At 43.0% G+C, this 14,941-nt stretch overlaps 1 protein-coding gene across 4 annotated transcripts in view; it reads right to left on the reverse strand.

Annotated features, from left to right (window-relative positions):
- Positions 1–14,369, reverse strand: part of SLC4A7 (solute carrier family 4 member 7) — an 82,723-nt gene extending 68,354 nt beyond the window's left edge. For 3 of the 4 annotated variants that reach the window (XM_037525425.2, XM_037525406.2, XM_037525416.2), the window contains exon 1: positions 14,063–14,137. In XM_037525425.2, coding sequence (XP_037381322.1) covers positions 14,063–14,110 — 48 coding nt within the window. In that variant the 5' untranslated portion in view covers positions 14,111–14,137. Of the gene's footprint in view, positions 1–14,062 lie in introns of all 4 variants that reach the window. The other variant, XM_037525397.2, reaches the window with a different exon arrangement.
- Between the last annotated feature and the right edge of the window lie 572 nt (positions 14,370–14,941).

Raw genomic sequence — 14,941 nt, forward strand, 5'->3', positions numbered from 1 at the left:
GCTCCTTGCACAGTTCCTCCTACTTGTTTCCATTTACTAAGGTAAATATTGTCAATTACGGAACAGTGAATACTGCCAAACTATTACATGGACCAGTGTTACCACAATAAAGGAAAAAACAGTAACATCAAAAATCTCCCCGTTCTTGGTATCCATCCACCCTGGGTCTCATCACTTCTCCTGCCTTTAGGAATTCTGCTGAGTTGGTGGTCTAACAAGAATACCCCTTACCTGATGCTTCCCCTTAATAACTTACCATCCCCTGGTCCCTATCTCTGCTTCGTGGATATAACAGGCCACTTACCCTTGTCAGAGTTGAATGTGATCTCCCTCCCCTACTGCAAGATGCAACTGAGTGGTTACACCTGTCACAAGGCCACCCCTTAAAGTCTGCTTCCATTCTATCAAGACTGCTGTAACTCTATTCACACACACACAAGACACAGGAACTATTACGACTCATTGTCATTAGCGTTCCAAGCTTCTCATCTTACTTGTTGTAATAGCTTCAAGCAGTTAACACACGCTAATTCAAATGCTACAGCATTACAGGCTAAGATTTTCTTAACAAAGTTATCCATTAGTTCTTGCCAAATGGTTATCTCATCAAAAAATATTGCAATATTTCATGTACTTCTGGGTCAACCTAACAAGAGTCTTTCTAATTACAGATATTACAGTATTTTTTTTGCACATAAGCATAAAGGCGTCAACAGGTGAGAGCTTGAATTCAAACACAGGAAAATGAAAATCTGCAGTTCTTTCTTCTGATTATACCTCCTTTCTATATACTATACATGGAAGCAGTAAACTACTATTAATGAAATATGAAGTTAAATTTTCCAATATAAAAGCTTTTTGATGTAGCATTAACTTGTAAGTCAAATAACAATGTTTAATCTACTTACTTGGATACGATAAAATTTTAAATGAAAAAAAAAGTATACAGATGTTATTCCAAAAATAATGTCATTGATGTTCATCTACACAAATTTTTTTAAAAATCAACCTCTAGAAACAGATTTTCTATCACAACACAGTACACACCCTTATATTTATATGTCTACATATGTATATATAAAGAAAGCATAGAGTTTCACTGAGCAATATTTGTCATTTACACATTGTTATCTTCTATTCTATTTCTTCTCTTAATACTTGACATAATCAAAGAAATTGTTTTTGCAAATCACTAAAAAATCATCACCAGCAATTGAAAAACAATCACAGAATGAATATGTAGGACAGCCCTTCCTAAATTTTATTTAAGACTAACCACGTTAAAAGCTGGCCAAGTAGAAGCTAGCTGAGGTTTTAGCTGATTACTCTGAACAATGGAAGTTAAGGTAAAAGAGGGTAAAGTTTAGCAATCAACACTGTAAGTAAAAAGTTCCAATTTGAGGCTTTAGACCTGCCTTCTATAAACCACAGGTTTAGTTCATTTATTCACAGATCAGACATAAACTGTGACACCAGAATGATTCAGGCCATTAAACAGGAAATTACATCTACCCAACACGGCCAACTAAAACGAATGTACCGGTGCTCATTTACAGCAAGTATGTGCCATTCTCTTAATTAAGGCAGGCTGAAAAACAATTCTGACCCAGAAATGTTATTTTGGCTTTCTACAATTTTTTTTTTCAATAAACATGATTTACTCTGCAAATCAGAAACATCTACCTATTGCAGATGCAGGGAGAAGCATGAATCTCCAATGATCTGAAATTAACTGACACTAAATTAAAATCTCCAACTGCCCCTAAATATTTGAAGTTCACAACCATAACTGAGAAAGCACTGGCACTGTAAATATAAAACAATTAATTCCTTATGGCTAATCCAGTCAATATTCACCAGTTAACCTTTTAAAACCATTCATTGCTAAATCAACAAAACTAGCAGAAAGCAAAATAAGTTAACATAAAACTGAGTACCATTCTGTAAAACATGTGAATGACATTTGTCAATTGTGATCTGAAATGAAGAAATCTTAAAAGTATTCCCTTACCCCTTTATGACCTTATCCCAATGATTCATATAAATACATAAATTCATATATAACGTGAGCGATTATGTCTGTGCATATATATCTGTGCATATAGGTGTAGGTATAAAGCAAAATTCAGAAGATTCACTTTAACCAATAAAACACATGGTCACTGTTGTTATTTGGTACTACAGAAAAATGTACATATGCAATTAAGATGAAACTATGAACTCTTCTTAAGGTTTAATTTTTTTATCATCATGCTTTAGCAGAATAGCAATTTACACTGCACCATGCTGTGTGCTAACTTTCTGCATTGCAATATCCTGTGGACTAAATTCTGAAAGCCTAACAGTCACAAGAAAATACAGTAAGATCTTATCAACATAGAATTAAACTATCTAGCAACTGAGCTACCTGCAACAAGCCAAACATAAGACATCCTCCTTAGTTGGTTAAATTTTTGTCAAAGTGACATATTGAGCATCCACCCACTTAGGAACTATTCAGTGCATGTTATCTCATTTGTGATCTATAGCAAATCTGTAGCAAGTGAATTCAATGACAAAAGTAAAACAAAGTAAAATTTAAAAACAATCTAAAGTTAGTGGGCAGAACACACTCTTTGTAAAAGGAGACACAGAACACATTTAAAAGTATTTTCTGAAATGCCTAAAAGAAAGGAAAATAATTATATTGTACATTAAGCAGCTAAACGTTTTGTCAAAATAAAACTAGATGCTTCTAGATTTGATGTGTAAGGCAATAAACCACTATCTAACCTGAGAGATGACAGAAAAGATACATATTTGGTCCCTGGGCACCAAGCTCCTAAACCCCAAGTGACAAGAGTCCTAGGAGATTCTTGCCCCTCTAATATACTTGCTCTTGGACCCCAAGGCTCTGACAAGGGATTCCTAACCTCCTTGGGATTTCCCGGGGCACAGCATATCCTGTTCTAATGAGGTGACTCTGGGTGGCCTCCAGGATTAGGGGTTGTTCACCAGAGAGATAAGCCATGATTAGAAGCTTGGAACTTTCTATTTCAGGCCCATTCTCCAAAGTGAGGAGCAGGGTGGTCATGCCAAAGCCTCCCTAAGAATCCCAAAGTATAGGTATCAAAGAGTTTCTGGGTGGCTGGAAAGGAGGAGGTGCTAGAGGGCAGCAGGCCTGGAGAGGGCATGCAAGCCCTGTGCTACTTCCCACACCCCATATCCCATGCATCTGTCCCACCGGGGTGTTCATCTGTATCCTTGATAATATTCTCTTATAATAAACTGGTAAACAATAAGTGAACTATTTCCCTGAGTTCTATGAGTCACTCTAGCAAATTAATTAAGTACAAGGAGGGGAGGATGTGGAACCTCAATTTTATACCTTATGAGTCAGAAAGCTCAGTTGACAACATGGACTTAGAAGTGGCATCTGAAGGGGGGCAGCCTTGTGAAAACCAAAGGACCTGTTGCTGTCCTCTAGGCAGACAGGTTCAGAATTGAGTGATATTGTAGACATATCCGCCTGCATTACAGAATTGCTCGATGTGGAGAACATCCCACACATCAGGGATCAGAAGTGTTGCTGGTGTGGCAGATGTGTGAAAGTAAAGTAGAAGGAACAGGAGGACTGTTGCTTTCCTGATACGTAACTCCTCCCTACACATGCACCCAGAACATTTCAATGCCAGGACTTAAGAATAGTTAAGACCTTTTCTATTTTCTATCTGAATCTTCAAATCAACATTATGCTAGCTAGTTCAGGACTCTGTTACATGAGATGCTTCATAAGAACACAAGATGATTAGTAATGTTTCCAAAAGATACATTTAACGCTTTATAAACACTATATTCATTTCCTTGATCTTGAAAAAAGCCTGTAAGAATTGTGAGTGCAGTGTCTTAGATGAGAAATATGAGATGCGAAGATGTTAGCTGCCCAAGTCTGGGGGGCAGACTGGAAACAAGGGGCCCAGGTATGTCTCAAACCCAAACGCACCGTAGCCGGATCTAAATTCAGCTCCTCGGAGCTTTACCTTGTTTTGAACTTGTGGCTGGTTACTCAGCAAATGTCCTAATACAGTGCATTTACTGAATAAGAGCCACTCAGTAAAATAAAAAGGAAGACCAGTATTAGTGCCTGAATTCCTTATTGCCAACAAGAGAGACTAACGTTCCCAGATACCACCTGACTCATAACAGCCTTATCCCGAGGAGACTGCTAACGGCATGTGCAAAATGGATCTGAAAGCTCCTCCCTAACAGATTGGGAGGTCACTTGGGAACAATTATAAGCAAAACAAAAATACAGAAAAATCACTGAAAGGACTCCATTGAGTCGGTGCACTGGCTAGTGATAGCACCTGTGCAAACACTGGCATATGGAAGTTAGGGAGGCAGGGGCCGAGGAGGGAAGAGGGAGGACAAACCTCCAAATCACAAAATTACAAGCAGATGAACAGAAAAACAATTATTATGTAAGAATTCTTTAAAAATGAACAGAAACAGCACAATTTCAAGCCAATATATATGAATAACAGCTGACATAGCTGAGGTTTTGAGATCCCTTTTCATGCTATTGGTACTTTTATAAAACATAAGCATACTTTCATAAAAGCCACCTGTTTTCATAAAGCAAATTACACAAGTAATAATGTGAGTAAAATACCCACTATTTTCCAACAATCAACAACTATTTTAAATATGATGATATCTTAAGAGTCATAAAATTTTCATTTTAATGGTACTTAATATCATGTATCTAAAATCTTATCTCAGGTTAAAAAAGTGTTAAACACTCTTACTTTGGAATCCATCCAAACAGCATTTAATACTTCCCTTCAACAGAACCAAAGCAAGAAACAGTCTCATCTTCTGGCAATTATCATGTCAAGCAAAGCAGTAGTCTTTTTGTTAACACCACAAATAAAAGCTATATAACTTATTGACTAAACAACTAACTAAAAGCATATTTGACTTCAAATCTTATGCGTTCATGATGTTATCCAAACATGCAGCGAATGGGTATCCATTGAAAGTTCTCTAGGTGGTAAACTCAAGAACAGACCTAACTGAGGACTTGGCAATGATCCAGAAAAATTCCATCCCAGCCCTTAGGGAATCTAAAGGAAAAGGGGCAAATCTCACTGAAATATTTAATTTATATAACATTAGCAATTAATTCACAAAACTACAGTAATAAAAGCTTTTAAATACAGACTGCAGTTAACTCAATTATCTGAGGCAAAAAGAGCTTTCAAAAACTCATCTAATATACTTGATGTTAAAGGGTTTTGATGTACAGGGATTTTTGATTACTCCAGGCTAATGAAAAAAGAGGAAGGGATGAGCGGTGATTTGACATCAGCCATGGGTTCAAATCTCAGCTTAGTCTCTTACTATGGCCTGGGACATTTTAGAAAACCTCCCTGTGAGGGAGATAAGTGATTGAAAGATGCCTAATTGAATGTATGGCTCAGAGCTGGCTTTTTTCACTAGTTTGCTCCACAGCAAAAAAAAAAACAATGTCATAAACCCTCAATTAGTGCTTCAGCGTCAATGTGAGAAGGTGACCCTCCACCTCCCGAGGATTACAGAAGTACAGCAGAAGCTTCAGTGGGGTTTCATTATTTCATCTGAGATGCTGTGGAGTCTGAGGTTTACACTCAAAAATAAACATAAATACACTTTCAAGAGAGAAAAAAAGTACTACCTCTTCTGTACTACTGGTTTCTAAAAACTGTCTGAATGGACCTCACTTCTTTAGCCTTATTTTTAATCAATCTTTTTTAACACAGGAATAGACATTTCACATGGGATACGTGTTACAACATGAGGGATCGACAGCCACAGTGCTGTCTTCCCACAGCGCTGCCATGCTGCACAACTCCAGCAGAAACCAGTCACACCATTCTCAAGATAAATGGTAACTTCTGGAGCAAAAACAGAAAAATAATGGGAAGGTGTCCCCTGCAATTGTGCAACAACTGTAATTAATCTGGATAACTCTTTTTAAATATTATGATCCTCAATCAAAGTAAGTACAAAAATCACAAAGGGAAATCCTAAGCTTAAAACATATATTTAACCAAGCAGTTATTTCCCTTGCCTAAGACAGCACACTCAGTCTCTTCCCACATCCTGCCTTCTATTTACTCCTCACTGCTCTAAATCTCTGAATAGAAAGGAATTGAAAAGAAGAATCAGGACATCAAATAACATCAAACTCAAAATTTCCAAAGGACTCATGGACTTAATACAACCAGTCTCGTGTGGTATGCAATGTTACTAATGTGCTTGTTATTATCAATTCTGGTAGGTATGTGGCACCTTAAAAAGTGACGACAGTTTATACTATATTAGACTGTTGTCAACAGTCATTCCACTCTTACGAAACAGGTGAATGTTAACCCATGACAAAATGTAAGAAATCATCCTATTTTAATGAAGAGACAATATTATGTTTGCGTGGTCCAAAAATCAAAACTAATGACAAGCTATACGTACTCCTATCTCAATTACTGTCCCCTCTATCGAAACCATTTGCATTATTACCTTCTTGTTTTCTTTCCAGTGTGCTGATACAAATACTACTAAATACAAGTAGACAATCTTATTCTTTCCTCTTAAAAAAAAAAGCACTATATTATAGTATCTTCTTTCTATCCCACCCTTTCTTTTAATCAATTTACCCTAGCGTTTTCTCCACATTAATACAAAAAGATTCTCCTCATTCTTTTTTTACAGCTGTAGTATCCCACCCACTGTGGGTATACTATAATTTATTCAACCAGTGCTCTATCAAGTTGCATCCAAAGCATCTTCCTAAGTGATACATTTTTCAACTCTCTCCTGTTACCTTAACAACGTAAACTAGCAATACCTGGATTTGCTGTCTTTATAACACAGTAGTGACCTGCTGTTCATATTTTGTAAGAACCACCAGGAATTTCCACGTCACATGCCTGTACTGGCTCCCTATCAAAGGGCAATTATTCATTTTAGAATTTCTCAGTCTTTAACAATAAACCAATATGTATGTGAATCCCCAAAAAAAACTTGTTTGGCTTCAGAATGGTTCTTTGGCAAAGCCCCCTATAGATGTTATATTCTGCAAACAAGCTTCAGCCAACAGTGAGCAGTATGTAATCATCACTATCATATATTTAAGCAAAACAGCAGACAAACTTTTAAGGAAGACAAAACACCCAGCTGCACAAATTTTTAAACCAGGCATTCCTTGGCTGTTTTTTGGATTACAAACCCCTCTGAGACCTGAATGTAAAACTATTTGACCCTCTCCTGGAAAGAATGCATACGAGCATAAAATTATTCAGTTTCTGGGATTCATGGATCCCTACGGCCCAGGGATCCACAGTTCACATGGTCATCTCTATTTCAGAAAATTTTTAACTAGACAGCCATATTAACTATGGCACCAATAGTACACCAAATGCTAGAACAGAACAATTTTCATGCAATGTCAATGAAAAAACAGCAGGGGATTCATTATGAGGTGTACCTGAGTGTAAAGCACACAAAGCATATTCAGAGGGATCACTGTTGAACAATTAATGGTATCAAGGAAAGTAAATTCTATTTAATAACTGTGGGAACTATTACATGGGGTTGGAGTCTAACTTTTACACAGGTATCTTTTCATCTCAAATAAATAAATTCAGCTCTTACAGGATGATGAAAGTTGATCTTTTAATTCATTTTCTACACATCCAAGGTTTTTAGAATGCAGTACATTTTACTTTAGACAGCAGTAATCTACTAGAAATATAACCTTGCTGCAAATCTGAATGCCAAGGAGGAAGGGCACTTTAAAAGTAGATCAAAAAATTCTCAAGCTTGATTATAATCTACTAGGGGAAAAGATTACAGTCTACAGGGAAAAGTGAAAAGGTGACACATGCAGAACAACCATATCTGTTTTGGAAAGTGGTACCCTCCAGAAGGGCCACTGGGGGCTGAAGACTAGTTCAGGTTCCTCTCAAGTCTAGTGCTAAAGTTTGCAGCTGCCTAAAGGGAGCACCTGTTGTAATTCAGACAAAAAGCATCCCTGTAACAACCTCCTTCTGTCCCTTTCCTGACACAACGTCCTCCCCGAAAGCCCCAACTGCCCCAGAAAATAGCCAAAAGTACAAAAAATCTGAGAAAGAAGTTTTCCAGGTCAGGAAAACATCCCAGTGGTCAAAGTATAATAGAATGGAAAATTCTAATTGAAAACTTTATGAAAAATTTGTTTCTTAAGAGGATTTGTTTTAAATGGAAACGTCTCCAATACCACCATAGAACTCCATAGGAAGAGAGTCTACCATACATAAATTTGCCTTATCCCTATCTTTCTTGAATACATCAATTCCTAAGTGGAGGTCTATGTACTTGCAGTATTTTTCCAGAATAAAGAACAGTGTTTAGCTGAACCGTTCTGTATATAAAAGAATACACACCAAGTTTAAAAGGATACACACAAGTTTAAAAGGACTGAGTATTAATGAAAATGTTGTGGGACAAGATCAGGAAAAAAAGAGATTGTATCATCCTTTCCGCCTCATGTTTTTTTGAGCACTCCCTTCTAACTTAAAAGGTTCCTGCCTTTTTTTCACATATGCAAGGGATCTTGCACATGTGAGTCCATTTTCAAATGTGTATCCACTTCCCAAGTTCCTGGTCAGAGATGATACACAAACTCGACAGTCTCTTCAACTTGGCTGGTCTGACAAAAAAAGAAGCCATACAGCCCTGGAATGCAGCAAGTACAATTCTATACTGCCTGACATGTGACCAGAACAAGAACCAAATGACCCCAGTGCACATGACAATCTCTCTAAAGAAAAAAGTAAGTATTGAAAATATTAAACCATCTTTATTTCATAATGAAAGGGAGATACAGCTTTACTCTTCATTATGAAAAAAATCACCATATTGAAAAAAAAAATCTGCTGAAGTAAATGTATTAAAATTCAAGCTACAGCTTAAGAAATACCCTCTTTGGAGAAAATGTAAAAATATGCTTGAAAGAAACTATACTACAAAGCCATAATCATCAAAACTGCATGGTATTGGAACAAGAACAGACATACAGACCAATGGAATCGAATAGAAAATCCAGAAATAAATCCACAGATTTATGGTCAACTAATCTTTGACAAAGGAGCAAAGACTATGCATTGGAGCAAAGAAAGTTTGTTCAATAAATGGTGCTGGGAAAACTGGGTCGCTACATGCAAAAGAATGAAGCTTGACCACTACCTCACACCATACACAAAAATCAACTCAAAATGGATTAAAGAACTAGACATAAGACCTGAAACCATAAAATATATAGAAGGAAATATAGGCGAAACACTACGTGATCTGCATATCAAAGACATCTTTACAGACACATCACCCAAAGCAGTGATAGTGAAGGCAAAGATAAACAGCTGGGACTACATCAAATTAAAGAGCTTCTGCACAGCAAAAGAGACAATAACAAAAACAAAGAGAAACCCCACCAACTGGGAGAACATTTTTGCACCCAACACTAATGATAAAGGACTGATCACAAAAATCTGCAAAGAGCTGATGAGACTCAGCAACAACAAAGAAAATAATCCAGTCAAAAAATGGGCAGAAGAGCTAAAAAGAAACTTCTCTGAAGAGGAAATGCAAATGGCCAACAGGCATATGAAAAAATGTTCAACATCACTTGTAATCAGGGAAATGCAAATCAAAACTACCATGAGATACCATCTTACACCAGTGAGCATGGCACATATTAAAAAAACTAGCAACAACAAATGCTGGCGAGGGTGTGGAGAAAAAGGAACTCTTCTGCACTGTTGGTGGGAGTGCAAACTGGTCCAACCACTGTGGAGAGCTGTGTGGAGATTTCTGGACCTACTAAACATAGAGCTTCCATATGATCCAGCAATTCCACTCCTAGGTATTTACCCAAAGGACACAGAAACATCAATTCCAAAGAACACCTGCACCCCTATGTTTATAGCAGCACTGTTTACAATAGCTAAGCTTTGGAAACAACCCAAATGCCCAAAAATAGATGACTGGATCAAGAAGATGTGGTACATATATACCATGGAATATTACTCAGCATTCAAAAAAGATAAACACATGCAATTTGCAGCAACATGGATGGCGCTGGAAGGGATCATGCTCAGCGAAATAAGCCAAAAAGAAAAAGAAAAATACCGGATGGTCTCACTCATAGCAGGAATCTAGAAAACTTAAATAAGGGACCAGGAAAATGAATAACTATAAGAAAGTGAAAATCAAAATCAACAAAAAACTATGAACCAGAGACACTTTTAGGGGGGCGGGGGCGGGAGGGAGGGATTGGGGTCAGAATGGGGGGGCTGCAATTGTATGGGGAATATAACAATAAAATTTATAAAAAAAAAAAAAATATGCTTGAAAGAAACAAGCTAGAACCTTTCTGTACTGGCAGGTAAAAATGTAAACCTATGTTACAATCACGTTGTCTTCTAAACCAAGCACTAAGTGTTGGCCCCTCTCATTTTAGAGCTGTCATTTAAAAATGCCCATGGAAACAGAAATTTAGCACTGTTCAACTCTGCTGGTCCTCTGCCCTTAGGAAGACAGCAGCACTACAAATACTGTCATAACACTATGGGGCCTCCCCAGTGGTGCAGCGGGTTGAGCGTAGCGCTATGAAGCTGTTTGAAGCCTCTGCAGCGCGGGTTCAATTCCTGGCCACCGTTGGGAGCTGACCCAACGGTGCAGCAATGACTCGCCCGCTGCTCCCCTCACCAGTGTATTTCCATCAGTCTGCCTGTTCTGTTCCCTACTCTATCTCTGGTGAAACCCCTCACCCTCCCACGCCTCTGGCCTGTACCCCATCTCTTGTATAAATAAATAAATCTTTAAAAAAAAAACCACACTACGCCAACATTCATGGTTTATTACTGATTACCAATAATCCGAAAGTCTCCTTAAGTAGTAAGATTCAGTGAGTATCACTCAACTAAATACAAGAAGTTGTCTATTAAACACAGAGCCAGTCATCACTGTGAGCTAGCATGTTGGAATACCTACCTGCTCTGCAAAGGAGTAACAATTTTCTTGGCTCAAAAGGGGAGCTAACAGAGGGGGTTAAGTGCCCCTTGATCATTACCACTGATAAGTGCTTATTGCAAAAGTGAAAATACTGTAAGTATAAAAGTAATAACTACAGAATAATCAATAAAAGGAAGCTATGTTATAAATCAAAATCAACACTGATTAATGTATAACATCAGCCGCAAGAAGCACCTGCATGCTCCTTTATAGAACTGGCCCATTTTGTCAGTTGCAGATCCTCTCTGCTTTACCACCCTATCTGTGGTAAAATACAGTAAGAAAGAAGGGGAAGGAAAGAGGAAGAAAAACAACCCATTACAGGATGTTGACAAGCATAACTACCAAAGTTTTAGAATATATAGGTTAGTATACCACATACCACTAACAAATATACCCGGTTCCTTCAACACTAGATTGCTCTGGCTTTCGGTTTTCACCTACTCAAGTAACAGGAGTCTGCCATAACAAAATACTCCAATTTCATACCAGAAGCTCTCCTAGGAGAAAACCTGTGTACTCCCCAGTCTCAATTATCAAATAAAACAATTCTTCAGTCCAACTCAACTGTCCTACAGTTTCACATGGACAGACAGGCCTGCCTGCCTCTGCCTTTACTACAACTCCATGGACTGTGTAGCCCAGAGATACCAAAAGCAAGAAAGTAACTGCAATGCTCCTAATATATACCTGAGGTGCAAATCCCTTCTAGAGTTGTCAACACCTAACCACAGATCCCCTAACACAATGAATGCCTACTGACAGGCCTACCGACACTCTCTTGGCAAGCCACCCCTGAATTCATCCTGGATTGTTAATCCCTTTCATTTAGTTAGCATCTACATTTTAAAAAGTATTACTGACATTTACAATTTTCATGAAGTAACTGACTTTTATCTCTCCATCCCAAAACCACGATCGACGAAAATTCCACAACTTAGGAGAAGAACCTTCAAGAGTCTAAATTTTGAACTGCATGGGCTCTCATCCCAAAGAAATATAAAATGCCCCCAATTTATCCAAACACTTTTGCATAACTACATAAGGTAATATTTGATGAGTGTTAATTGTATTCCACTTTTTTGGCTATTCTAAGCGGTTGGCTGTGAATTAAGAGAACTTACGGCTGATGAGTATCACAATCTTCCGTTTTTATTACTTTATTTACCGAGCAAAATTGGTGAGGAAAGATTTAACTTTGTCAATGGTAAGAGTTCCTCTCCCCAGTTTTCAAGTCAGTATTCTCTGAAACAGCTTAAACCAAGTTTTCCTGTTCTCAGTCTATTTTTAGGCTGTATGATAGCTTGTTGTATCTGATTTCTATCATTGATTTGTATATGTTTACTATAGCCAAGACTTCTCTTCCAAATGATGTAGGAGCTATTCCGTCCCGGAGTCCTCCTCTGCCACACCATTAACCAGAGTCTCCCTCACGTGAATGCGAATCTATTAGAGCAGAGCTGGTTCTATCTTGGTGGCTACTACCGAATAGCTTCTCAGTGTTCTTACAATGAATGAATGAGTTATTTGCAAGGCAGTGGCATTAGATGCTTCCAGCAGCTAAATACGTAGTATTTGAGAACACATCCTAGTCTCTATCCACAAGATAATGTTCTTTACTACTCTGAACTGAAAATGTGCAAAAAAATGCAAATTAAGAACAGACAACCCTGTATTTGAAACACCCCAGTAGAGAAAGTACTGAGAAACACATCCCAAACCAAGGCCACACAAAGAACTACACAAAGATGCCTTAACAGGGACCGATTTCCAGGATCCCACTACCACCCCTGTGAATGCCCTTCCCTCAGACCACCGCTAGCTGATTTCACTGTCTGAAGACTCAGCTTGTCTCCACGTTTTGAGGATTTACAGGTAGCCCACTAAAATCACGAACGACAACTCTCCAGGGCCTGGAAAAAGGTGGGGAACGAGAGGAGAAGAGGTTTAAGGAGAACTCTTGAATAAGACACACGAAAAGCCATCTTCCTGCTAGCTGTGAAAGCCTGGAAAATTTTCCCTGCAACCTTCCCTCCCTCGCGGGCCGGGGTAAGACCTGCAAGTAGGAAAACGCGCCGCAGCTCCCGGCCCCGAGGCGGGGACCCGGCGGCGGGGGGCACATGCGCCGGGGCTGAGAGCAGGAAGTCGGCGCCGGGCGCGCGGGCCGCCCCACCGCATCCGAAAGGGGAAGCCCCGGCCGTCGGGGTCCAGCCCCGCCGTCCGCAGACCCCGAAGCCCCCGCCGGGCGCGCCGGGGAGCGCGGTCTCGCGGGGCGCAGTAAGGGGCAGCGCGGGACGCCAGTCTTCCTCGGCGCGCCCAGGGCGCAGCCCGGGGGACTCCCCGGCGCTCGCCAAGGAGGCGGCGGGCGGCGACGAGCAGCCCCGGCCGCCAGGGCCAGCGACTCGTCCACGCGGCCGGAGAACTCACCGAACAAAGCGCACCGCGGGCCCGGCGGGGAGACCGGAGAGGCGGCCAAAGAGTCGCCCCGGTTCTTCACCACCGCCCGGGGCTAGAGGCAGGTGGAGCCGCGCTCCTTCGAGGGAGAAGGAAGATGGGTTCTCCAGGGTCAACCTGCGCTCCGGCGCCAGGGCGATCGCCAGCGAGACCCGGGAGGGGCGCACGCCCGGGAGACGGGGCCGAGCGGCGCGGAGGGAAGGGCGGCGAGGTCCGGGGGACGCGCCGGCGGCCCTGGCGGGGATGCGGGGTCTCGCCGCGGCCGGGCCGGGGATGCGGGTGGCGAGGACGGGCGGGGGGTGCTGCCGGCCGCCCCGGCTCGGGCCTCCCGGCGCCGCGCCTCCCGCCCCGCGCCCCCGCGCCCCGGGCGGCCACACAAAGGGGCCGGCGAGGCGCGCCGGGCGGCCGAGGGGCGCCGGGCCCGGGACGGGGTGGCCGGACCGCGACGCCCGCCGCGCTGCCGCCTTTGTCTGCCGCGCTCCGCGCCCACCCCGGGCCGGGAAGCCCCGCGCCGCGGCGGCCGCGCCCCGCTAGTTACCCGGGTGAGTAGCGGTCTCATCTGCTCGCCGGCCCCGTCCGCCTCCATGGCCCGCCGGCAGCCCGCGGCGGCCGCTACGGTGCTGCCACGCGCGCTCGCCCGCCGCCGCCGCCGCCGAGACCCGGCGCGCGCGGGGAAACGAACGTGCGCCCGAGCGCGCCGAGCGCGCGCGGGGGGAGCCGGCGCGGGGGGCGCGGGGCGCGCGGGTGCGCGCGGCGGCCGCGGGACGGGCTCTCGCCGGGGAGCGAGGCCGCGGCGTGGAACGTGGAGCGAGGACTGAGCGAGCCGCCGCGCCGGGCGGGGGAGGAAGAGCGAGCGCGTCGGGCCCGGGGGCGGGGCCGGAGGCCGTGACGCGCCGCGCCGGGGCCCCGCTCCGCCCCGCCCCGCCCCCGCCCCGCCCCCGCGCGGCACGCCCCCCGCCGCCTGCGCCCCGCGGGCCCCGCCGCCCGCCGGCCCCGCCGCCGGGCCTCCCCGAGGTGGGGCGGGAGGGGAGCGGGATGGGCACTTGTGCCAGCCAATCGGCGCCTCGCGGGGTTCCGCCTGGCCCCCCCCCTCCCCAGAGCCCACCTCAGGAGGCCCCGCCCCTCTTTGTAAAATCTTAACTGACCTTAATCTTAATCGTCTAACTAGTTTTTCGAGTCGGAGAGTCCCCGGGAGCTCGGAAGTGGGGTGGGGGTCACCGCCACCCCCAGATCCTAACCGCGTTCTTTAGCGACGGGAGGGGAGTGGCACCCTCCTGTGGGGCGCCTTCTGCAACTCCCAGGGAACTAACGGGTCTCAGGACTCCCGCAAGCTTTTGTCTCGGTTCAGTAGGATGAACCCCAACTTGGCCTGGGAAAGAGGGTGCCCCGGCCCTGGTGTTCTCCTGTGCTTGGTCCC

Source organism: Talpa occidentalis, unplaced genomic scaffold (assembly GCF_014898055.3).
Source record: "Talpa occidentalis isolate TD23 unplaced genomic scaffold, MPIMG_talOcc4v2.1 talOcc4.10, whole genome shotgun sequence".
Lineage (NCBI taxonomy): Eukaryota > Metazoa > Chordata > Mammalia > Eulipotyphla > Talpidae > Talpa > Talpa occidentalis.